Below are 25,858 nucleotides of genomic sequence, written 5' to 3'. Positions count from 1 at the left end.
CAGAAAACACCAGATAGATGTGTCTGATAAGATCACATAATAGGAATAACATTCATAATACACAAAAATATAAATAGTGGTCTCAGACTTTACAAAGTCAAGTACTTCAATTGATTGTGCTATGATTCCAGAGTACAGCTATTGTTTGATTATTCTTAAAATATTTTTTCCAAGTTTTTTTTTGATAACTGTATTTTTTTCTTTTTAAAACATGTCCTTTGTTATTTCTCAATATCACAGTTCCGTTTATGGAAATAAGAAGGTTTAATGTCCTTTGAAATCTCATTAGGTGATTAAATATCATGAGGTAAGATATAGAATAATCATATGCTTGCAAATGGTTTTGTTTTCTTATTAAAATAAGCATGCTAATCTATGCCATGTTTGCGTAAACATTAATGTATAATGTGGATCAAAAGGAAAAAAAAGATTCATACAAGTAATCCAACCAACTGTAGTAGAACTACGTGAATGGAGTGACCATAAATGTACTGGGAATTGGAGTGTGATTTTGTCCCGTCTTCAGCTTCTCCTGTTTTAATTTTTTTTTTTTTTTTTTATTTGCATGCTTCACAGATAAATGGTACAAAGCAGTAGTTAAAATATAAATCAAAACGGAAAATAAGTAATTTTTAATCTTCATATTTTCTATACAGAAATAGAAAAACAGCTACTTTTTTAAGAATAGGAAGCAACAATCTCAAAATAAGGACAAAAATAAAGGTGTATTCATGATTCCTAGTACATCAATAAATGTAGCTCCTACAAAGACAGAAATCCTAAAAATATAGACTGGGTAAGTCAAACAGTGGCACTATATTTTTGGTTCTTACTTATATAATACTACTTCTTCATACGAAATTTCTCTATAATGAGCTTAGGAAGTATTTTTAAACAAAGGTGTTTTAATGGCACCATTGAACAAGCACATCTGCAAATTTTACTAAACATCAAATGGGTCTCTCAAAAGTTAATTCAACCAATTCCTTCAGAAAATCTGAAATGTACTGAAATAACTTTAAGTAACTAATTTTTTCTAGATTTCTTTCTTTATAAACTTCACAGAGATCAGTTACATTAATTAAAGAAGAATGAGAGGAACCTAGTAAAGTAAGGATGTCCTCCATTTATTCAATTAAAAAATATATGTTATTTCATTTAGTCACAAACAAAACCCCCCTCAAATTGCTCAGCTGAAAATCTGACATGTGTTAGCAGTAGTAAACCCCCAAGGAAATTTTAAATAAGCTCTACTTCTGCTCTGATTCCTTTTGACTTCAGTCATATTTTGAAGCAGAAAAATAAAAAGCACTTGGGCAGGAGTGACTTGACTTTCAAGGTTAAGCCTTTCTGCCAAACCTTTGAAAACCTGCCAGACTCTGTTCCAGTTGTAAACTTCCTTAAAAAATCTATTTGTACAGAGCTAGGGGAAACGCCTTGGATTTTATCAGAAAGCTCCAGAAAGATAGTTTGCAATGTGGTTGTGTAGCCTAACTTGGAAGGGAGCACCAGCTCAAGCTTATGTGAAACTCTGAATCACTGCTGCCTGTGCTAGGTACAGCCGCACAATTTTGGAGCAGGGAAAGCATGAATCCTTCAGCAACCTCCTTGCTGAGAGCAGGTACTATGGAAAGAACACCTCCTAACTGAGGAGCAGGAAAGTCAGTGTTTCGGGTTGGGGCTAGGGAGTAAGAGTGGGTGTAGTTTTAAAAACCCATAAACAACATTATGCAGTATTTTACTACCTTAAATTAATGCTTTCTTGGTTGCACAGTCAAAAATAGCAGCTCTGAGACAGAAGGCTTCTTACATAAGGTAGATTGATCCACTTTAGTCATACATGTTATGATATAGCCTTTACACAGTATAATGTGGCTTCTCCAGAGGGTCCATAAAGCTTCTGCACACAAAAGAGGTCTATTGTTAGCAATATGCAATGACTGAGTAATGAAGAAAGTGGCTGTCCCTATGGGCTGTACACCTGTCCCTGCATTACAGCAGTCCTTACTAACGAAGAGCGTCATGTACCATGTACCAAAGAGAGGCAAAATGCTGCCTTGTAGGAAATGTTCTAACCCTTTCTCCCCTAAAAATCCCATGTGACTTTGGTCTGTTTCTAAAGCTAGACATTTTTTGGGTGGTCATTCTTTATACTGCTCAGGACACTTGCAGGAGTTTGCCTTGCTGCATATCACAGAATACACACTGCTGATCCCTTGGAGCTACATTGTGCTACATCAATAGGAGCTACACTGTGATGTCACAGTAAATTTATCATGTATATAATTTCATGTGTGGAGTATATGGGAAAACATGAAACTGTGCTCTCAGTATTAGGGAATGCTTTTACCTGCAGTCTCTCTTACCTCAGTTCTCCTTCACAACTGGGATAATTGCATGTGTCATCTTACATGCATACTGTGTAACTTTTAATACTTGCACAGCTGCTCAGCCATTGTAATTATGAGAACCTTAGAAAAGCCCAGGGAAAAATTAATAATTTCTCTTCGGAGCTGGTTTGAATATGAACAATAAATAAGGCTCAGGGCTACACACTGAAGAGCAAGGAGAAAACAAAATATTGAAGAACTTATGCAGACTATGCTCTGAATGAGGCAGAAGGCCCAAGGAAACAATGGTTTACAGTCATATAATTAAAGACTTTCATAATGGGTACCCTGAAAGGGATGGAATTAAAATTGTAGAGTATCCTTTGTCCTGATAGTCCATAGCTTCTGAGTGCTTTATTTCTGAAATTTATTAATTTTCTCAGAGCACAGATTTTTGAGGGTAGTATGTTCCTACATCGACAGACTGATACCAGTGATTTATGTTGATTAGAGAAGAAGCAAACTACCTGTACTGAACTATGCTTTAAAAACCTGTGCACAAACAGGTATCTAAGAACAACGAAAGGATTGTGAAGGATTGTGAAGATGAATGAAAAATGATGAAAAAACATATTTCAGTCTAATTTCAAAGGGCAAGAATCCTAACATAGGATGGGTATCATGATGGATAGCAGAGCTACCATATAAAGTACTTTTTGCCAGTAATTCCTAATTTTATAAGGGAAAATTGCTTTACCAAATTCCTATGCTTTCAATACTTGCACAGGTATAATAAAGAGGATAAGGATTTGTTGTTAACACATAGGTATGCAAAACATGCAAGCAAAGCAAAGAAATCTCTAAAAAGATCAAAAGTAATGTTACATGGCAGGGGGCAAAGTAAAAGCTGCTTGTTTCTTGAGGTTTTAGAATGTTTCAATATTGTGACAACTGAAAGAAAATTTTTTAGCCAGAGGAATTTCTGATGTTACCTTTACTTTACAATGGCGTAACGCGTTAGCTTGAGAAGGCACCAATCCCGATTTGTTCCGACATGAAAGAAGTACCTGGATGAATTACTTTACAGAAGTGACTGCGAGATCATACTGAATACCATAAAGCTACAAAATCAAAATATTTCAGAAATTCTGTCCGTAAGGTACATGATTTCTAAACATTTTTCACTTCCAAGTCTCATTAGTTAATCAATTCCCTTAGTACCACGCATTCCCTAGACAATCAAAAGCCTAATTTAAATCACTAAGAGCTCAGGCTGGTCAATGACTAAGTTTCCAAGAGATAATTATGTATGGTTTTTCAAATTTCCAAAGAGTAAGCTGACAAAGAGCAAAGCTGAATAACATCAAAACCTGTCACCTTATATATTTACACTATCCAAACAGTAATGAGCCCATATTAAAATGCAACACCGAAATAACTAAATGTTAGTAAGTTCTCTGAGACGTGCCTTTTGATTTAGATGTAACTATGACAATACAGCATCAGTAACTGCTTTTTGTTACTTCTTCATGCATATGTGTGTAAAATTGAGAGATAAATCTCCCCCTTAAACACTTGCGACAAAAAAGATGAAAGCTACAACTCACTGAAGACAGCTTTGCTTCTGAATTCCTGCAGTACCACCAGCTTACACTTTCTACTTCCAACAAGTAGGCTTCTGTTTCTCACATAGGGTAGAAAAAGGAAGGAAAGTTTAGCCGCATGCATTACTGTGCATGCTTCTGTTGTTTAAGATTTACAAGATTTACAAAATTCACCAGCATCACTCACATATCACAACCAGTAATACATGAGTGAATAACAAAACTAAATCAGCCCTTTTAATGGTATAAGAATTCATAACATGCAAGAAAAAGCCTATTTATTTAAAGATTCCAATGATATTTAAAGTAAAATAGGTGATGATAAGGGACTAGATAAAACCTCAGAACCTTAGTTCTTCTTCCAATATTGAAAATGTGATTGCCAGTTTACATAATAATAGGTCAAAAACTCTATTACATTAACTTTTTCTTTTGTCACTGGAACTTTCTTTGTTACAAAAATCTGAATAAGAAATACCGTGAACTTATTTTTCTCATAAATAATTGAGCAGAGGAATGTAGGTAGCAGTAGTTGTTTTTAATTCTGAGTTTCAAAATTTGTATGAGGAAAACACAATTTAAAAGTGCTGTACTTCATGAGCGTACAACTTCTCATGATGGCAGACACAACAGCGAAAATACCATAGAGATAAAGGCAGAAGTTCACAGCTGTGCAAACAGCTTTCATCCTAGCCCCTTCTCCAAATATTTGCAGAAGGGCGACAAAAAACAGAAATACATGAAAACTACTACAACTGAGATGGAAAACTAATGAAGATTTGGGCCAGGAAATACATATTAATATATGTATTCAAATCACATTGTCTTCCTGGTGAACTAGTGGGGAAATGCAGGTGTTTTCCTCATAACATTTATGTCAGGAATGATTTATGCATGAATATAAAGTCTGTACTCAGAATTCTTCAGAAAATGTTTAACAAAGCATGGCAGATCTTTCTTTGCTTAATGTTGAAGATAGCCTACAACTCATCTCTGAAAAAACAGCATGTTCTACAAAGAACATGTTTTTTGCCATGTGATTACATTTCAGAATTATTTTTTGGAAGCAAGAAACCCAGAAAATAAACTTCAGAAAGAATCAGCTCCTTTATAGTTCAGTCATGTCCATGTGAAGAGTATATAGGATGAGGGCACTAATCAGTTCTTACAAAATCCATTTACAAATCTTCCTTATATCTCCCCATGATTATCTTGAAATTGAAGTGACATACAGCCAGTGGTTTTTATCATCCACTTTCACATGTCTTTCCTACAATGAGGAAACATGGAAAAAAACAGCAAATAAAATAAACAAAGCTGGTAATCTCAATGTCAGCACTAACTCTCCTGCAAACTTCCTAAGAAATTTCACTGCTTTTTCTAGGAGATAATCCAGTAGAAGCATCAGTTCACCCCGTTACAGATACATGAAAATCATTGAACTTAGCCCCCTCTCCTCTTGTGTCTGGATCTTCCAGGTTAAGAATTTGATTTTACAAATGTAAATTAGACGCTGTATAACAATGGGCAGAACCTAAACATTTTTTAGAACATTTTAAGACATTTTTTTACAACTGCAATTAGGAATCAGGACAGAGAACGTCTTCCCTAAAAGGGTTATAGAGAATTTTTTATTAGCATTAGAGTCTGATTCTTGTATTTTTATTAATAATTTTAATTTTATCATCACAAGACTGATACCTTGTCATCACAAGAATTGACCCTAAAGCAAAGTACTATTCATCAAAGCTGTCCTCTAGATACCCATTCTACAAATGCTGATGTGTGCGTGAACATTTCTGTTGACACCTTCAACAACTGGATAAGAAGAATCAGGAAAAGCTCCTAAAGAAAATTACAACATTGAGATACAGTCTTCACTCTGTGTCTAGTTCTGTACTTTTCTACATGTTTCTTAAAATGAAAGTAAACATAGCTTTTAAGAAATACATATAATATTACTCAAGAAATCTTTTCTTATTTGAAATACGTCCTTTGACAGAATGTCTTTTTTCATGTATTTTGTTAAAATTAAACAGCATAGAAAGGAAGGATTACCATGAAGGTCATCCTGTATCAGAAATAAAGATGTATTTCTGAAACTTACCAACTCTGGTATGCAACTCCACTGGCATAGTGCAATGTCAGTGACCTCCATAATGACTGCAATCATTCCCTTAATTATAAAAAAACATTGCTGTGGCAAGAATCAGTTCAGTTTCTCTCCCTTGGAGCAATATAAGGCCCTTCCTCTACACACAACCATCACAAAGTCAGATTTTTTCATTTGAAGGCCTTGTATACCACACCACGTTCTAAAAGCAATCTGAAACTCACACATCTACATAGCACTGTTGGTACTTAACACTTACGTAGGCAGAATGCACTGCTTCACTGTTTGCAGTGGCAGCAACTGCAAAAGTGATTCTGGTGAATACTCTTCACACTTTTTTTTTTTTTTGGTAAGACAGGTTTTGCCACAAATTACATAGTCCCTTAAATATAGAATGAAATCAGACACGTAACCTTTATAGCACTGTTCATAGTCACACGTGAAATTTATAAATGATAACAATGATGACAGTGACAATGATAGAGAAAAATATCCGAATTTATGAAGTCTTTTCTCTATCTTCTCAAATTAATACTACAGTTGGAATCTGCATGTTATTTAATTTGCCCTCGATCTTCTGTATTATCATATTACCCCTTGAATAATGAGTTCATAATCAGCAGGTTATCACATTTGTTCTAATTCAAAGCTTATTTCAATGGGGCTTCAAATTGGTTCCAATGGAAAATGAAAACAGAAACCAATTTTTTTTCAGCTATCTATAAGGCACAAAATCTGCTGCTTACTAGGACCCAGAGAAATCATTCCAAATTCATAAACAATTACTTAAAATTACAGAAATCTAAAATACAATCCTTCTCACAAAGAAAGCTTCCATCAGTCTCCTCTGTCTCTTAATTCTCAAAGAGTTCAAACAAAGCATGAGAGGGGTCACCTTGTGCCTACATCTCCAGATTTCTCATTGGAAAAAAAAGAGCATGAAATGTTGAAAATGATATAATCACTGTCTGAGAGCCACAATTTCCCACTATCCTCAGCCTATTGAATCTTGGATTCATTTACTGTAATAAGGATAATTTCTCTACAGATGTCATAATATTGTAAAGGATAAGAACTGCTACAACCATGAGAAGAGCTGCGTTGTCAAGGGAAAAGTAGTCATCAATTGACAAGCTGCCTCGTTTCAACATCTAGACAGACAAATGGAAAGCACCTCACTTCACATCAGTTGTGAACAAGGGAAAAAAATGCTATTCTGAATACTCAGCTGTGGATAGACAGATATACAGTAACAACAATGGTAACTTCAAAGACAGATTATTAGTATTGTGTCTGTAGACTAAAAAGGTTGCACATCGGTAGATGGAGCTTCAAGTCTTCACTTCCCTTCATAAATCCCAAATCGAAATTCTGATTTTTTTTTTAACATCCCAACTTCCAGGAAGAAAATCCTAACCTAAATAAATAAATAAATAAATAAATAAATAAATATTGAAAATTAAAAAAAAAATCCTATACAGGGCATCAGTAATTTTACCTGACAGACAAAAAAAAAAAAAAAAAAAAAAAAAAAAAAAAAAAACAACAACCCAGAGCTGGAGAAGTGATGCAAACTGGCAAACTGGAATCAAAGTCATGTGCTTTTTCATGAGCTGATGTGAGCATTTTATGCATTGAAGTGCTCACTGGTTCTACTAAGTACACCAAAATCCAGGAGAATGGTCACAGTGATTCATTACATGAAGCCACCACACACATCTACCTTTTATTTTGGCAGATGAGAATCTGAGCTTTTGACAGACTGACTGCATATATGATAATATAATCCAGGTTAGTAAAGAGCCTGTGATACTCCTAGATCACCTCAGCACAAAGCAGTCAGCACTGAAAGTTATCAACTTTGCAGGAAAAAACTGAATTATTTTGTGAATATTCTACTCCAGTCAGGGTAGAATAATATAAAGGTATCAGAGATACAATGTACTTTGCTAGTCAGTTCTATGTATCACAACATAAACCCAACAGCTAAATGCACGTCTGTTACAAATCACAGCCTGAAAGAAGTTAACTGTGGTCTTTTCAATGTACTCCCCATGTAAAACAAGGTACACAATGCCTCAGAATGTCCTTCACTATTCTGTAAAATCACATGTTCATGAAGGTATACAATTTCAACATCAGTACAATAAACTAGACAAAGCATTTTTGCAGAAGCTGCTGTGGTTTCATGCTTTCTGAAGTAACACCAAGGAAAATGCACTGTACTAATTCCATCAAGAGATGGATTAACTGTTTTATTTTAAATTACCAGCCAACTTCGATATATATATTAAAAGAAACATAAAACACCAAAGCTGTATGTATTGAAGTTAGTCTCTACATCAAGCTGTTTCTACCAGGAACTGGTTTTACTTGCCAGTCTGCCTCCTCATTCCCATCTATCAGCTCTATAATGATGAGGAGATAAAATTTTATGTTCTGTAATCCAAGCGTTTTCCCGTAACTCCTTGGCTAGCATCTATGGCTAAAAGACTCTAGGGCATCAATGCACAGCTAAGAAAAGATCAAATGCATTTGGTCTAAAATGCCCACAAGCCTTGAAATGTCATTACACTAGAGTGTGGATAATTTTGTTAAATATTTTCTAAAATTCAGAATGAATACAACCAATCTGACACAATGTCCTATGTTTCTAAACGTCAATTATTCGTGTATATTAGCATTCTACAATTTGCAGTATAAACTCAAAATTTACATGAGCCCTGCTCATGGCACAAAGGGAAACAACATCCTCACTGTCTAAAATACTATTGATTTGGGGTACTAAGATGTACGCTATATAAAATAAGTGGTCTTTTGGAAACATTTCAATATCACCATTTTGAAAGGATTAGCCATATTCAACAAGTCACCTTCTTAGAATATAAAACAGACTGCCAACTCCTAATTAGCAGTGACACAGGATTTAAATTGCTGTGATTTTACATGAGGCAGACATTGAAATCAATATCACATAATGCCAAATTCTGGTAAACAAAATAATATATCAAACTGCGTTTTAAAAAATGACGCAGAATTCTCCATTAAGCAGACATAAGCATGATGCAGACAACTGAATTCAAAGGGTGCAGATTTAATACAGTTTTGAACTGTGGAATTATTTGACTCTCTGCCTTCAGGATTCAAGATGGACAAAAAAAAAAAAAAAAAAAAAAAAACACAACAATTTAAAAAAAAAGGAAAAAAAAAAGAAAAAAAGAAAATTTAAACATATTAGCTAAACTAATCTAATCATCAGAATTTTAGTGTAATCTCTATTGGATTTCTATTTTTCCTCCTAAATCAGTATTGCCATCCTAGCTATTGGCACTGACAAGAAATTTAGGATCCAGATCATTTAAAAAGATGTGAGCTGTAGATAAAGATTCTGAAGTATAAACAAAAAGTTTTGCTTGCAATATTTACTATTCCATAATATATTTAGCTAACTATTCAAGAAGGATAAAAACCATGATGACTACTCTTGTAAGACTATGTATGATGAGTTCAAAAGTATCACTTTGAGCTCAAACATCTATCTCAAAAAATATAATTCATGCCCAAAGATGTTTATATATTTTATTCAATACACAAGGGAATTGAAGGAATTATAATATGGAAATTTTCAGAAAGATATGAATATTGGATGACTTTTTTTAAAAGTTAACATGAAGAAGCAAATATGCACAACAAAGATTGATGTAATATATTCAGAACCCAAACAAACAAATCTAAATGCTGGCTAGCCTGAGACATCTGAAATTTACTTCCAAAAAAACAAAAGAAAACAAAACAAAAAAACTTTTCACAGTTCAAACCATAGCTGGCATCAAGTTCTAAATATCTGACAAGGAAGAGTATCTCTTACAGTGAACAGCTGCATGAACAGCCCTCATTTTTTCCACAAAACAGAAACTCAGTAGGACAGTTAAAATAAACCATGCTCTAAACAAGAACACTTTGGATCCACAGAGTAATTGTTTCTATAACAACCAAATATTGAGGCAAGTAGCCCAGCTACATTTTAGAAAGATAAATCACCCCACATGTAATTTTCTTGAAACAGTCACAGATACAGAACCACAGAAGGTCATGAATTGACAAGAATCTGGGTTCAGTGAGAAACATTTCCCAGAATAAAGCGTGTAACATGGTTTTCATTGCCTTCTCCAGAGGCATCTGTCTATTTTCTCAGACAGAATACTGGACTATATCATTTTAATACGAATGAAAATAAAAAGAAAAATTATAAATTCCATCTAAAGTCAGAAGGTCAATATTTTATTAATGTAATACTTGTTTTTGTTCTGAAATTTAAACATAAGAAACAAAATGGAATAAAAAATACTGGTAGGAGACGTATTCTCCTTATCTTCTAGGACTCTGACTTAATTCACTAATTTAATTCTTAAGAACAGTCTTCTTAACTAACAGTTATTTTAGCAAAATCACACCATATCTATTTGATTTTTCTCATGGAATAATATAATTTTCACTGAGAAGATTGTGGTGTATGTCAAAGAATTTATCAGAAAATTTGTATGGCAATTGGGGTTTATTTTAACGCTAGTCTTATTTCTAGCAAAATTTATCATAATTTTATGTATTTTTCCTTCTGCTGAGTTATTGCGAAAAATAATATTCCCTGGTGTGTTTCAGTACTAGAGATATTCTTTTTTAGAAGGCCTCTCATGCTGTCTTTATCTATAAGCACTCAGCCCAGCCAACAACAGTACTGCTACATGTCGTATTTTTCTCTGCTGTAGACAGCATGCCCTTAATATTCGAGTAGAACTCCAGTCCTTATTCTGTGATTCATATGAAATCTCCCACTGAAGAGAGTTTAGATACTATTGGAACTAAGAACATGACTGAATGCAATATATCCAATACTTTCCTAAATTCACTCCCATATAGTTTGGATAACATAAATGAAGCTACTCTCAATTAGAGAGGCAAAAGGACAGTCAAGCCTACTGGGAGTAAGTTATCACAGAATCATAGAATGGCCTGCGTTGAAAAGGACCATAATGATCACACAGCTTCAACCCCCCTGCTATGCGCAGGGTCACCAACCAACAGACAAGGCTTCCCAGAGGCAAATCCAGCCTGGCCTTGAATGCCTCCAGGGATGAGGCATCCACAACCTCCTTGGGCAACCTGTTCCAGTGCATCACCACCCTCTGAGTGAATAACTTCATCCTAACATCCCTAAATCCATGACTAAACCTCCCCTGTCTCAGTTTAAAACCATTCCCCCTTGTCCTATCACTATTCACCCTCATAAACAGCCATTCCCCTTCCTGTTTATATGCTCCCTCCAAGTATTGGAAGACCACAATGAGGTCACATCACAGCCTTCTCTTCTCTATGCTAAGCAAGCCCAGTTCTGTCCACCTTTCTTTATAGGAGAGGTGCTCCAGCCCTCTGGTCATCTCAGTGGTCTTCTGGATCTGCTCCAAGAGCTCTGCATCCTTCTTGTGCTGGGAGCGCCAGGCCTGGACGCAGCAATCCAGATATATAATACTTTATATACTAGTTATAATAATACGGGATTTTCAAAGCAAATATACTTGGTGAAACTTTATTCTTCTGAGAAAATTTTACTTCAAGAAAACTTAATGAGATTTTCAAAGGTGAAGAAGGGCAGGGAGACTTAGATGCTATAAAAAAATGCTTCCTATGGCCTGAAAGGCTCGAGGCCATTGACTCTTCAAACCTATTAAGTCTATACATTTATTTTCTAATCTCTTAAATGTGGAAGTCAGGATTAAAATTTTTTGAAAAAGTTGATTTTCTTTTGTTTGTTTTTAATATTATTGATTCCTGAAGTGCTCATTACACCACTTAAAACTGAACCCTGTGCCCAGCCAGAAATACAAAAGCACACAAAATCTAAGCTTATACATAATGTAGATAGATAGGTCTTTACAGAGAATGGATTTTAATCTTTCACCTTGAAGGAAAAAGGTAGTAACTAGGACATATGGTCAAGATTTCAGATAAAAATGGACACTTTGGTATTTTTTCCACATATAAAACATTTCTAATTAAAACAAGACAAAGAGCAAAATCTCAAAAGTCTCACTTCACATCACCACAGTTTGAGATGATCCTTCATCCTTCAACAATGGCAACCTCTTATTAAGGGCTGGGGAAAATTTACGCATTCCAGGAACAAAAGGCCATAACTCAACAACATAATTTCTGTGCTGGCTATAAAGAAATAAGTAACAATAGCCAGGATTTCCTACTTGACAAATGTGGTCATTTCACTTGTACTTCTACTTTTTTATTTCTGAAAAGATTAAATTATTAATTACAAATCAGTTCAATATCTTTGGTAGCACATAAGTAGTGATTAAATTATTAACTACAAATCAGTTCAATATCTTTGGTAGCACATAAGTAGTTACTAATCCCTTCATCAAACCTCACTGATCTGAATTTAACTTATCTTTTTTTTTGATCAACAGAAACAAATTCAATTTATACTGGTATCAGTGAAAACACTGTCTTCTATTTCAAATGAAATTAGAAGCTGAATACTTCAGGATGAGTCTAAGCAAAAAGTATGTCTTGTTACTATCTTATAAGGCTTCTTGGTGGCCACGGAACGTGTGAGGGGGATCCCACTGATGTCAATTCTAAAAACATTGTAATTGATTGAAGCCAGTATTTCACTCTAATTTGGTGGATTCTAAAATTATTTCCAGTATAATCATCTTACAACCACTATACAATACATGCTTATATATAAAAAACTATTTCATGAAGATTCAATCTAAATACAAAAATGTTATTTAAAAATAGCTCATTATCTCATTAATTCTGTTATTTAAACATAAGATTTTTTTCTGCCTCATTTGACATGCAATCATACAAACTTTTCACATAAATATATGTTCAAAATCACTTTAAATAAACACTTTCAATGTATATAGGTTTATAATTATATATAAATGATTATTGTTGCTTTAATCAAACTGCTACAGCTCACAATTTGCTTTTAGTTTATGAGACCTAACTCAAAGGTGCAAAGACAACTCAATATTTTATGTACGCCTATATATTAAGTAGTACTATGCATTAAAAATTCCCCCTCAAATACTAAATTTACTGACATGATTTAGAATAAAATAGAAGATACCTCATTTTACTGTTTCTGGGACTGTGTGTTATTGAAAAAACAGACTTCTTATTCTGTTAAATTATCATTTGGCCTTTACTTACTTAAAACTTATTTTAAGATGTTTATAAGGTTTGATTTTATTAACAAATGGCAGATGAGAGATAAACAACTGATAAAGCAAACAAGATGCAGAATGACTGTGGTGTTTTGGGTACTGACACTAAGGACAGAAGGTATTACATAATAAAGCACAGTCACAAATGAAGTTTTCTTTTTTAAAATGGGTGAAATCTGATAGAAATGACAAAATTATTCAGCTATAAACGTCATGCAGCTACTCAGGGAAGACCTTCATTTGGCCTACGTAGTATCTTATTGATATTTACTTTTTACATTTTACACTCAGGTCTTTGCTCTCAAATTCTGACATGAACATTACATTCTCACTTGATACATTTGGTCTCATTTCATATGTATACCTGTAAGTTACATTGTAGGTACATAACACAGGTAATCTCTATGCTTACATAGCTTCAAGCAGTGGTACACTTACTAGCATAATAATATGAATCCTGCATGTATCTGCATTAAATGTTCACAATCCTTCCAACCACAAATAACAATGGGCACTGAATACGAACCATATTTTACTCAGTGCTTTATTTGCAGATGGGACTCAGGAAATTGCTGTTTTTCAAAGCTCTATCTTCCTTAGGAATTTTGCGGTCATGGAGTGTATGCTTCCCCCTTTTGTATTCTCTCTTTAAGAATAGCACTGTAAATGGCTAATACATCACAAAGCAATACCATTCACATATGTGTAAAATCATAATCCTCTGTCTAATCTTCCTCCTCAGCAACAGTTTAAGGAATTCCCAAATAAATCACTGATTTTATTCAAATAACAGACCAGAAGTAGGTATCAAAACAAAACAAACTCTGGATCTCCGCTACCCTACAAAAATAAACCCAGGTCATCTTTGCACTTCATCCGGCAAAACTTCTCCTTGTTGTTTTCCCTTTTCCCAAAATTAATTGCCAGCAGCTGCTCATTGCAAGCTTGCCCACCCTCACCCTCAAGTAAAATGCTGGCCATCCCCTCCCAGCTGGGAAGCACCTGGCACCGAGGCCCTGTCCTTTCTCCATCCCAGGACATCCCCACATCTCACCCTGCCATCAGAAGATACCCAGATGATGTCTTCCTCCCCCTGCTCGCCCCTGAAGAGAACAGAGGAGTGATGGCACCATGGTCTGCCACAGAGACACGTGGGGAGAGGAAGGCAGGAAGAGAGGAGGCAGCAGGGAGGCAGCGGGGAGGGGAGCGAGACCCACTCATACAGATGAAACTCCATGCAGGCCTGACCTCCTACCCATCCCCTCCACTACACAAAGGGGGTGGTGGGGCAAGCTAAGATGGTGCCTTACCTTCACTGCAGTCCTTCCCCCGAAAGCCCGTTTGGGAGCAGTCGCAGACAGCCTGGTCGTTGAGCACCGAGCAGACACCTCCGTTGAGGCAAACATCCTCCCGAGCACACAGGCGGCTCTGCTCATCATCCAGCCGCACCTCCTGGCTCTCCACCGGCGAAGTCTGTGTGTAGTTGACCCGAACATCTGTTATCCAGCCCTTGAAGGGCTCCCGGTCCTTGACAGAGGAGAGTGTCAGCTTTAGAGTCGCCGACCGCAGCTCCGGCGGGAGTCCCCCCAAGAAGAGGCCACTGAACACAGTCATGTCCCGCCGCTTGGACTTCACCTCCACCCACTTCGCCTCAGCCCGGTCAATGATCAGAGTGGTGTTCTTGAAGTGGCGGCGGATGACCACGGCATGCCAAAGGTTGTCGTTGACCGCCATATCAGAGAGCAAGGTGGCAGGCTCAGCACAGAAGATGGAGAAACTGAGCTGTAGCCGCCCACCTTGGGTAAGGATGAGCTCCAGGAAGTCACAGAAGCCCTCATCATCAAAGTAGAGCACCAGCCCACTGGAGCTGCGCGTCTTCATGTTGAAGCTCATCTCGCTCTCGCAGCAGGCATTCCACTTGGGGAACCTGGTCCACTGCCCCTCGGCCCCTGGAAACTCCAGCCCGCTGCCCAGCTCAGCCCAGCAGCCCAGCAGCAGGGCCAGCCAGAGCAGCAGGCAGCCCCCGCGCCGCACCAGCGCCGCCCCCATCCTGCGCGGCCTGGGGCGAGCGAGTGGGGCGGCAGTGCCGGCGGGGGGCGGCGCTGGGGCCCCAGGGGCAGACAGGGTAAAATCTTGCTGGACACCGGCCACACTCGGAGCTTCAGGCGTGCTCACCCCCGCCACGGGACGGGGGGGGCTGCGGGGGCCCCGTGGGATGGAGGGGAACACTGAGGGGGCCAGAGGGGAGAAGGTGTCGGTGGTGTTCTTCACTGATCAGCCAAGTTTTGAGAAAGGTGTCTAGGCATGGGTGAGTCAGCAGAAATTTTCCCCAAAGCCAACATTACCAAAGCGGGAGATATAAAAACAAGACTGGTGGCAAAATCCTCTCCTCCAAGCAGATCCAGGAGCTCAGCAAGAGTGTAGCAATATCCCAGTGTGTGTATACCTCTTTTTACATCCTATCCACCAGCTGTAGTTTCCCAGGAAGCCAATTACGGATCCCAGTGCTGCCTCCCCAAGACGTATCCTCTTGTCAGATCACGGAATGCCTGCCATGGTGCTGGAGCAGCGTCAGCAGGCGACAGGACTCATCGCTCATGGCTTCCTGAGCTGCCTCAATCCCAATGGGGTTGAAACCCAGAAGCTGTCAAACAGCCGGGCGGCTATTTGACATGCACAGCCTGACAGCTCCTCTTCTGCTCGCTTGTAAAAGGCCAAGGCTAAGATCCAGGGGGTGAACTCTTCTATTATTTTTGTTTCTAATCTGCAAGGAATCAAACAGAATAATAAGAAACGACAACTAATAATAACAAGTGAAATCATAAAGTTGATCAATAGTGTACACTTGTGATTAATTTTTCATTTGAGCCGCTGTTCAGTGTTAGCAGTGAAATGCTGCTGTAATTTTGGAGTTACTGAGAAATCATCATAACGTGCAGTGCTGAGCTTAAATCCAATGTATATGCGTACACCAGATCACATTTTTATGGTTTAATCTGTATGTAAACTACTTACCATTCTAAAACTTGCAAATATTTTAGGAGCATGTATTATTATTATAAGTTGTTAGGAAGTATCCTAAGATATTGCATATCCTGCTATTTGGTTTACTGTAATTTATTTACAGAAATATCAGTACCTGTGAAGCTATAGGGTCCTATTAATGCAGATGATGGTACAAAGCCTGGTTCTAGTTCTTTCTAACATAGCTCAAAAACGTAATAAAGGGACAGAGCTCCCAGCAGGAACTGGCAGGCTCTGTTGTACATGGCACACCTACTGGTTTATTTTCATGGGGCGAGGAAGAATTGCAATGGTTTCTTAGAAGGCTTTTTGAAAATTTCAAACTGCATTTTTCTCTGACACCTGGTTTCTTTTGCAGCTGATATTCTCTGTTCTGGCAGGGAAAATCCAATTCAAGCCGGCTCTGATGCTGACATTATTCACAATGCAGATCAGCTAATCCCAGGTGTTAGTCCTCTGAAATGGGTTGCAGTATTTTATGTATGTTTACTCAGCCATCCTTATTTAAAAGGACATTCCTCATTTAAAAAATAATACATATGCCATAGTTCACTCTCTTCTTCTGAAGCGATCTCTGCATTTAAAGCATTTCAGCAGAGAGGCTCCCCTCTCTTTTCTTCCTCCAAGCCGCACAGTGTTTTCCAGGAGGAGTGTGTGAGCAGAGATCTCCTGATAGAGGAGAGAATCTCCATCACTTCCCTCTCCTCAGACAGCAGCAATCAGGCAGAACAGCAGGGCCAGAGCTGCCAAGCCCCTCTCAGGCTACTGTGTGCGGGTATGCATCTGCCGCGAGGGGGGGGGAAAGGATGTGCCTGCCGGGGCAAAACCTGCACACACCTCAGCTGCCTGCACCTGACACGTTCTGAACTGCTAAGTCACCTCCTACTCTCTCTTTATATTTAATTTCATTTCTCTAAATGTCAACACGTTTATTTTTATTATTTGTCACATGCCAGGCAGGCAAGAGAAGCGAAAGGAAAGCAAGAAGAATCCTCAGAGGTTAGAAGAACTCCCAAACCCATCGGGCAGAGGCCAGCCATGCTCAGTTGCTACCGGACACTGCAGGGCATCAGCGAGCCCCATGGTTTTCCCCGCCTGAAGCCGCTGCCAGCAGTTTTCCGGCAGTCCCCCTCCCCTAACAAAACGCGGTGCCCGGGATGGCTCGTCGAGGGAAGTAGGCAACATCGACCCCCGACGGGAGCCTTTGGGGCACCTCTACGCTGTCGGGCGGGCAGGCACCGCTTCAGCACCACGAACAGCTCCGCCCTGTGCGGCCCGACGGGGCGGCGGCGAAGCGGCTGCCGCCTGCGCCCGGGGCTCCCCGCAGCGGCGGGGGATTGGAGGGGGGGGGGAGCTGCACGCGAGTGGGAGCACGAGGGATGCCCCGGGGGCGGGAGGGGAAGGCGAGCGTAGGGCGGAGGGAGGGAGAGGTTGCGGCGAGGAAAAGGGGTCGGGGAGCTGTGCGTGTGCCGAGCTGGGGATGGCCGGGGCAGGAGACGGCAGGTGGGCGCGTCGGCGCGTGGCCCAAGGGTGAGGGATGAGTGGGGAGGGAACGCGCGTGGTGTGCAGGGGAAGCACGAGCAGGCAGGTGCCGCGAGGCAGGAGCGAGCGCGCCCGCGTGCACGGATGCGTGAGAACGCGCGTGTGTGTCTGTGTGTGTGGGGGTGCACGCGCGCCGCCGAGCGTGCAGAGCGATCCCTACAGGTGTCCGCGGAGAGCCGCCGAGTGGGGATCCCTCCCGGAGAGCCGCCCCGCCGCCGGCTGCGGTGACGCCCGGCCCCCGCCCGCGGAGCGGCAGAGAGAGGACGAAAGGGAGAAAGAAACGAATAATAACAGTAATAATGAAAGAAAATAAAGGGGGAGGGGGGAAGGGAGAAAGATGAAAAGATTGAAAAGGATAAAAGCAAGACCCAAGGAAATAAATAATAGTAATAAAAAAGCCACAATTGCTTATTTATTACTAACGATATCATCCACACAATCAGTACACAACGCGGTCTCATCTTCAAAGCAGAAGGACACTGTCATTTCCTAGAGGTGACGATTTGGTCATGTATACACCACTCAACCGGGGTCTCAACTGCCAGCCCCTTCCAACCCCCTCTTCCCCCCTCCTCCCCCCCGGCACTGTATGTGTCCGCACATGCATGTAGTGAGAAATATACACAAAGCAGCACTAACAGAGCAGCGCCTTCAGTGCCTCAGCAGTGCATCAATATCCTTCCCCCACCTCTCCATAACCATATAAATATATATTTTTTTTTTTTTCCTTTAAAAATGATGATTTGATCACAGGTGCCCCGATGGAGCCTTTCCAAACGGGCGGCAGGGAGCGCGAGGCACCCCGAGGTCAATAAATCCCGGGCTAACGGCAGGTCGCGGCACGCACCGCCCCGGCACGATCCTCATTGTGCCCAGCGCTCGGCATTGTCTCCGGTGTGGGGAAGCCCGGAGAGTTCGCAAATCACCGGATGAAAAGAAAGGAGCTGGAAAACAACCTTGCTGCGGCCAAAGGGAGAAGCGCTCCGATTGAAAAGCAGACTTAGCGGCATCATTAATCTTTTCCCTCCGTTTCCACGTAATTTCTAGAATCAAATTCTTTCCTAGGCGGCCGCAATGATCGATTTTGCTACCTCTCCAGCCTGCAGACGTATTTATTTTAATACGCTTGTGATAGAATTTCTCCCCCTTCAAAAAATGCACACCATCAGCAGGAACCCGCGCGGTTCCGAACGCACCGAGGCAGCCGCCTGCCCTCTTTCTTCTGCTTCACAATAGGAAATGTCCCAAATTGCCCATGCACTTCCTGCACAAGCCCCTCGCCCACCCCAGCCCGCCGCCAGCACACAGAGATCCCATCGCGATACGCATCCCCATCGCTTCGCGTTGCACCCGAGCAGCTCCCGCCAGGGAAAACATGCAGCACATTGATTCATCCCTCCGCTCACACAGATCCCACCCCCCACCCGCTTTGGCACGGGAAGAATCGCCGCATCCAACCTTTAACTTCTCCCTCCGCTCCTCCATCTCCGCTCCCCGCCATCTACCTCCCCACAACGCCGCATGCGAACCCACCAGCCTCTCGCGCCTCCTTCTCCTCTTCCTCCTCCGCCGCGACACAGCGGGGCTCGTCCTTCTCGGCGCCGCTCTGCCCGCACCGCGGACACGCCTTACCTGCGCGGGGTGCCGCGGGCCGGGGCAGGCGCGGCCGGAGCTGCCTCTGCCGCTCGCCGACGGAGCGGGCGCTGCTGCGGGTGCGCGGCGGCGGCGGCGGGCGGGGGCGGCCGCCGGGAGCGGGGGGCGGTGCCGCCGCGTGACGCCGCCGCGCCCGTCTGCCCGCCGGGGGCGGTGCCGCGCTCGCTGCAGACCCCGGCCCGCCCCGCCCCGGGCCCGCCGCGCCCCGAGGCTCTGCACTGCAGCGGGCACGGCCCGGGGAAGGGGAGGTGGGCGCCGCCGAGGGCGGGGGCAGGACGGGGAGTCGGCTTGGTGCCCTCCCGTCTGCTCCGCTGGCTGGGACAGCTCTGCCGGTTCCCTCCTCGCCACGCTGCTGCTTTGCGTGCGGTGCGCTGCTCGGTTGGATGGTTCTAGAGCCGAAGCTTTCTGGAGCATGCAGTGCCTGTAGGAAAATGCCGGTGTGGACTTCTAACCGAAGGATACCTTCCGGGCCTGGGGGGTGGTCTGTTGGAAAGTCTAGGCGCTGTTGGGCGGTGTGTTAAAACTGTATGAACGTATGTTGTTGCCCAGCGCTCACAAACTATTGAAGAAATCTAAGGCTTCTTCAGCTCGTTGGGTTTAGCATCTTGGAAGGCATCGTGTCATATCAAACACACCCAGTTTTGTCCAGATGGTGGCCTGCAGTCTTTGTGCTCAGTGGCCAGGAGAAAGGTGCTGGCTGGGAGCTGCCAGTACCCAGGCCAAGGTTCTTACAACTCTTCAGACTCCGTAATGATTCTGTTAACACTCAAAGAATCACAAGAGCACCCCCAGCATCCTTTTTTATAAAGGTGTGTGCAGCCATACTTCTTGTTTTCCAAGCTGAAAACAACACATAGCCATTTAGTTTTGAACTGAAGCTCCAGAAAGATGTGTAAAAAACCCTCATTCTCCCAGCTCAATCGCAGAGGACTTAGCCTTATGATCTTTTTTAATGAATCAGGAATCCTTTGATGATAAATTTGGTAAAATGACCAAACAACAAGAATAGAAGCTTGCTAGGCATGCTACATATCTTCAGTACGTGTAACATCATCAAACTTCCTTTTTATTCAGCCAGATGATACCCATATCCATTTATTTTCAAATAAAGTGAGAATTTCTCCTGACAGTTCTAGTAACTTAACCTGTGCAAACAGAACAAGGAGCAAATCTCTCTCCTGCTATGAAAAGAATATAAATTACAGGCTTCAGCAATAACAAAAAGGGAGACACTTTTTTAAAGGAGCAAAATTGCAGACTGATAGAAATCAGTACTCATTATATATATATTAAGTAATTAAAAAAAAAAAAAAAAAAAAAACTATTTCCTAACTGTGGCCTAATTTTTAGCTTATGTGCTTATGGTGAAAATATGGTAACACTTCTAATGTTCTTTGCCTCATCCCCAGAGGTGCCCAAGGCCAGGTTGAATGGGCAGCCTGATTTGGTGAATGGCAGCTCTGACCACTGCAGGGGTTGGGGCCGGGTGGACGTTAGGGTCTCTTCCAATTCAATCCATGGTATGATTCTATGACTCTCTGATTCTATGATACGATTCTATGATTCTCTTAGATGGAGAGAATCAAAATCCAAGCCCAATCACTGGTATAGGTGGATGTGCTGGTGCAGGTGGAGGCTTCTTCCGCTTTCCAACTAAAGGACAGCCCAACTGTGCCAACTAGCACCAGACAACATTCACATTTCTTTAAGCCTCTAGCAAGAATCTTGCCACTCTTAGGGGGTGGCTGGGAAGAGCCTACAAAGAAATAAAGCAATTAGACAATTAGTTAGGAAGATACAGGGAAATGTTGGGACAATAAAATTTCCTGAATTTAATTCAGTTTTTGATTGACTTCTAAAAGAATTTTTTTTTTTGTCATTCTCAGAAATTTTTGCAGCCTGTGGTGTCACAGCTGATTCATTCTGAAGCAGCACAAAAATAATTAATAAAAAAAAAAAAAAGAAACATGATTTCCAAACCATCTCTCTTTGTATATCTTTCAGGCTTACACATGTATGGAATACCTTGAAGCACATGGTCTTACAGAAACTTGACTTCTACTGCATAAATTAGTGCTCTGTGTTATACTGAAAATATTCATAAGTTTTAAAAATGGTAATGATATTCTTGGAAACAACCCAACTATATTTTCTGTCACAAGAAACATAGTACATTATACAACCTGCTAGTTTAAGATCTGGTGAGGGATATACATTGTGAGGAAGAAAAAGTATCTCTGAGTCATTGAAAGGTACATGTATGAAATTGTCTAGTGGTTGTAATTTTAAATAAGAGGTTTGTTGGCTAGCTCAAGTGAATGCTGAAGCTGTCTCTTAGACACATACATGCGGCTGACACGACTGTCAGAGCTAATCAAAAAGTAATCACCCTGTCAAGGAGATGCATAAGAATTATGAATTGTTCTGCTGAGAAAAAACGACAAATACAAACAAAGAAAATGGAAACCAAACAGAAGGTTCTTTTTGAGAATTCTGGCTCTCTGGAAAGGCGTGAGAAATAGGAGGAGGGATAAAGTTATTTCTGGGACAGAGACTGCAAGGACTGTTCTTACTCTTCTAAAGAAAGAAAACAAAAAAACCCTTTTCTTTGCTCAAGTGGTTTAGGGGAATGTTCAGTAACAGGGGTGTTAGATTTTTGGAGTACCTCAAAGCTCTACAGCGGTTATAAGCACTCCATATTTTTGACATCTTTTCCTTCTCTGGAGCTCTCATCATTAATTATTCTAAATCAAACCAAATAACTGAGAAGAACTTCAGATTCCATAGAAAGCTGACCATTGCACGTTGGGTTACAAGTTTCCATAGAGGAAATTCAGCAAGTGTTTTTTGGTCTTGTTTTTAAATGATGCATTGATACCTTTTGAACTTAAAGATCTGGAGTGAAGAACAGACAAGAAAACACTGAGATGTAGCAGAACTATTATCTATATTGCACACAGCCAGTGAGCTTCAAAGAAGCGTGAGGGAATAAAGTTATAATTTCTGCATACTAGTTGCCATATTACAGTTCAATCACAGATGTGAGTGACGAAAGTATGGGTAAAATTAAAGTAAGAAGAAAGTAAAAGACACCTGTACTTGAAGTACTTGAAGATACTGAACTAAAAGAGAAAAAAACGTACAGTTAAACAAGATGAGTTGCAGCACCTAATCAAAAATAGCACTGGGATATTTGACTCAGACATGTATTTGAACTCTGAAAACAGAAATGAGAGGTAACTAACCCCATGTGAGTTAAATGTAATCATTTCTGTAGGTAGTTCATTTTTTGAGCTAGTTTATGGCTAATTTTGGAGGATTAGGATGTTAAAATCTTGCTTTAAGCTAATTCTGAATAGATAGATAAGTAATGAAGGAGATGTTTATAAGGATTTAAATATTTGTTGACCTTATACTCCATGCTAGAATTTAATGACATTTCTGCTATTTCAGAGTATACAATTTGTGTTGTAACGTTCTGGTCATGAAGACTGGAGACTCACATAGTTGTATGTAGATTTTAGTCTCTAAAAATATTGTCCAAAAGTATTGTCCAAAGAAAGCAAACATCATTAGAAAATGTGTAGGCTATTTGATGATCAGAAGGTATTTGTGGACTTGGTATGTTCAAAATCTCAGCTAACCACAAACCATTTCAAAACTTTAAAATAAATTCAAGAGAATTTAACAGTAATAAGTAATATCTTGCCAAAAATCTCCATTCAGTCATCGGGATGAACTTAGATGACACTGTTGTTGGCTTGGTAGCTTCATTGCAGGGAGCTGTTTTAAGCAGTAAGAAAAATAGACCTGATTAATAGTTCGAAACATAAATATTGATGGTATCTATGTCAATAAAACATGAGATATTGAGTTGGAAGTTTTATTACCTACCAGGACTTGTATATACTACCTGTGGGTTGATTTTTTTTTTCATGAAATGAGAGGAAGTCTCCACGACTATGAAGATGATTTCACTACTACAACATAGTTATCATCGAGAAAAATGTAATGTAAAGCATAAGGAGACACCAGGACTTGAATTTTCCTTTAAGTGTTGTTAAGAAGAAATCTGTAGTGACAAAAACATATAATTTGATAGCTCTAAGACTCAAAGCTGATGATATTGCATACTTTTGTCATGCCTGTTCTTACTCCCTCCATTCACAAGCACTGACAAATTAGCACAGCAGTACACACTACTAGGAGAAGTCTGTAATGAAAGACCCCATATTAGCTCTTCTGAGCTAATGAAAAGCTCAATTTTCAGCTAGCTTTGTTGATGAATCTTCAGTCAGTTTCTAGAATAGATTATGATACAGCACAAGTTGTAATGGTTTCCTCAGTAAACATCCATGAAGGAAGTCAAGGGGGTACAAAATGTCCTACTTAGTATATCCCTTTGGATCCATGTAAATCAATTGCATGAAGCATGGTAGAACAGAGAATAGCGGTGAGTCCACTGGCTTTCAAAGTATATTTGGTTTGATATTAACTCTGTTAAAAAGAAGGTTGCTATACAAGTTTCTATATCTTGATAAGATTGATGCGAAATTGTCTCAAGAAGCTAGCTTCAAAAATCCGGAGAGAAAAAGAAAAAAATTGTGTATTGATATTTTTACTGATTTTTAAAGGATCCCCTATTTCTCAAAAAAACTGGTTGTATTTTCTGTGTTTTTTATGTCACAACATGAAATAACATATGTAAAATATTTATTTATGGCAGTAACTACATCTCAAGGTCATCCATGACAAATTGGAATTTAGAAATAATAAGTGTAAACACCATGCGAATAGCATAGCATAGAGTAACAATATAGCAGTAAAATACAATACAGTGCAGTCATTCAGTTGGAAGGAATCTACAAAGATAAACAAGTCCATCTTCCTGACCACTTCAGGGCTAACCAAAAGTTAAAGCATCTTATTAATGGCATTACACAAATGCCACCTCAATAGAAAATCTGTTCCAGTATTGGACCATCCTCATGGTAAATAATTTTTTGCTAACATCCTGTCTAAAACTCTACTGGCTCAGCTTTGTGTTGTTCTTGTGAGTCTTGTTATTAGCAGGGAGAGAGATTGACAGCTCCCACTCCATTTCCCCTTGTCAGGAGGAGGGTGCCAATGAATGCTTTCAGCCACAAAATATAAAGAAGTGAATGAATTTTGAATAGCTGAATCTTCTTCAGCTCAGATGTGTGGTTTTCTTTTATGTCATAGCAGTTTATAAGCAACAAAGTATAGGTAACACTCTCAGAAAAAAAAAAAAGAAAAGAAAAAGAAGATGAATTGTGGAGAACAACAATGTATTGCATGTTGTCATTGAGTGGATGATGCTCACTAAGTACTTTGAAGCTCGTTTCATCTATAACTGTCTGTGGAATCACATGCTTGAAAGTAATGGGTAAGAAATCCCACAGCAAACAGATCTGGGATTAAGTTTTTGCTGCAGTCCCAAAGAGATTATTTTAAACCCTGAAGTATTTTACTTAATATTTCTTGTGAAGTTCTTTATATTTAAAAGACTTTTGTAAACACTACTTATAGAATTTCCCATAATTCTTTTTTAAATCTTACTAAATTCCTATTCATATGTAATTGATGTAATTTATATGAAATTTATGATTGCTGTTTGTAAGCCATTTGTATACACTGTCATGAAATCCATTCATCATAATCAGTCATCACCTTCATCACCCATTTCTAGCTGCCTATACATATATATCACTGCATTCAGAACTCCTGTCTGTTAGGAGAGCTTCTGAAAATCCCTAAAACCTGCATCTATGAAGAAACACGAAACTATTTTCCAAAGACCATACAAATTGAAAAACAATGTACGGCAAGTCTAAAAGGCTAGCAGAACAGCAGGATATTGTAGTGCAAATTATCAGTGTGCCCAAATCATAGATGTAGCATGCAAATTAGTCGAAGCAATCAAAGAAATTGCATCTTGCACAGCTGCAGGACTGGATCTTACGTGGGAACTTCCCTGAAAGGTGCTGAGTGCCCTCAGTTCCCGCTATCTGCTAATGCAAGCTGAGGGTACTAGCAAGAACTTATCCTATTTTGAATCAAGCCTTTTGATAGCTTCAAGAAAATCTCTGATTATTATAATTTGTTTTATAGTGTGTCACTCTACACTTATGAAAAATGAATATACTTGCTATAATTCAAGTATTCTACAGACACTTAGCTCGACTAAAAGTGTGCCAAGTACACTAAAAATATATTACTTTTCATAAGGGTATAATTTCCTCGTAATCAAAAGATATCCTCTGATTCAAAAATTGCTATGATTGTTATTTGGTGAGAACTTCTAAGGCATCAAAGCAGAGGAAT

The 25,858-nt window shown here is 39.7% G+C and overlaps 1 protein-coding gene across 19 annotated transcripts in view; it reads right to left on the bottom strand.

Moving 5' to 3' along the window:
• The window catches only part of NRXN1 (neurexin 1), a 633,366-nt gene extending 613,785 nt beyond the window's left edge, over positions 1-19,581 (bottom strand). For all 19 annotated transcript variants that reach the window (XM_052667052.1, XM_052667120.1, XM_052667663.1 and 16 more), the window contains exons 1-2: positions 19,394-19,581; positions 14,605-16,058 (exon numbers count right to left, since the gene is read on the bottom strand). In XM_052667052.1, the coding sequence (XP_052523012.1) occupies positions 14,605-15,343 (739 nt within the window). In that variant the 5' untranslated portion in view covers positions 15,344-16,058; positions 19,394-19,581. The remainder of the gene's footprint in view (positions 1-14,604; positions 16,059-19,393) is intronic.
• Between the last annotated feature and the right edge of the window lie 6,277 nt (positions 19,582-25,858).

Source organism: Tympanuchus pallidicinctus, unplaced genomic scaffold, assembly GCF_026119805.1.
Source record: "Tympanuchus pallidicinctus isolate F22 unplaced genomic scaffold, pur_lepc_1.0 scaffold1, whole genome shotgun sequence".
In the NCBI taxonomy this organism is placed as follows: domain Eukaryota; kingdom Metazoa; phylum Chordata; class Aves; order Galliformes; family Phasianidae; genus Tympanuchus; species Tympanuchus pallidicinctus.
The sequence above is the reverse complement of the archived record's forward strand: the minus strand, read 5'-3'. Positions and strand labels throughout refer to the sequence as shown.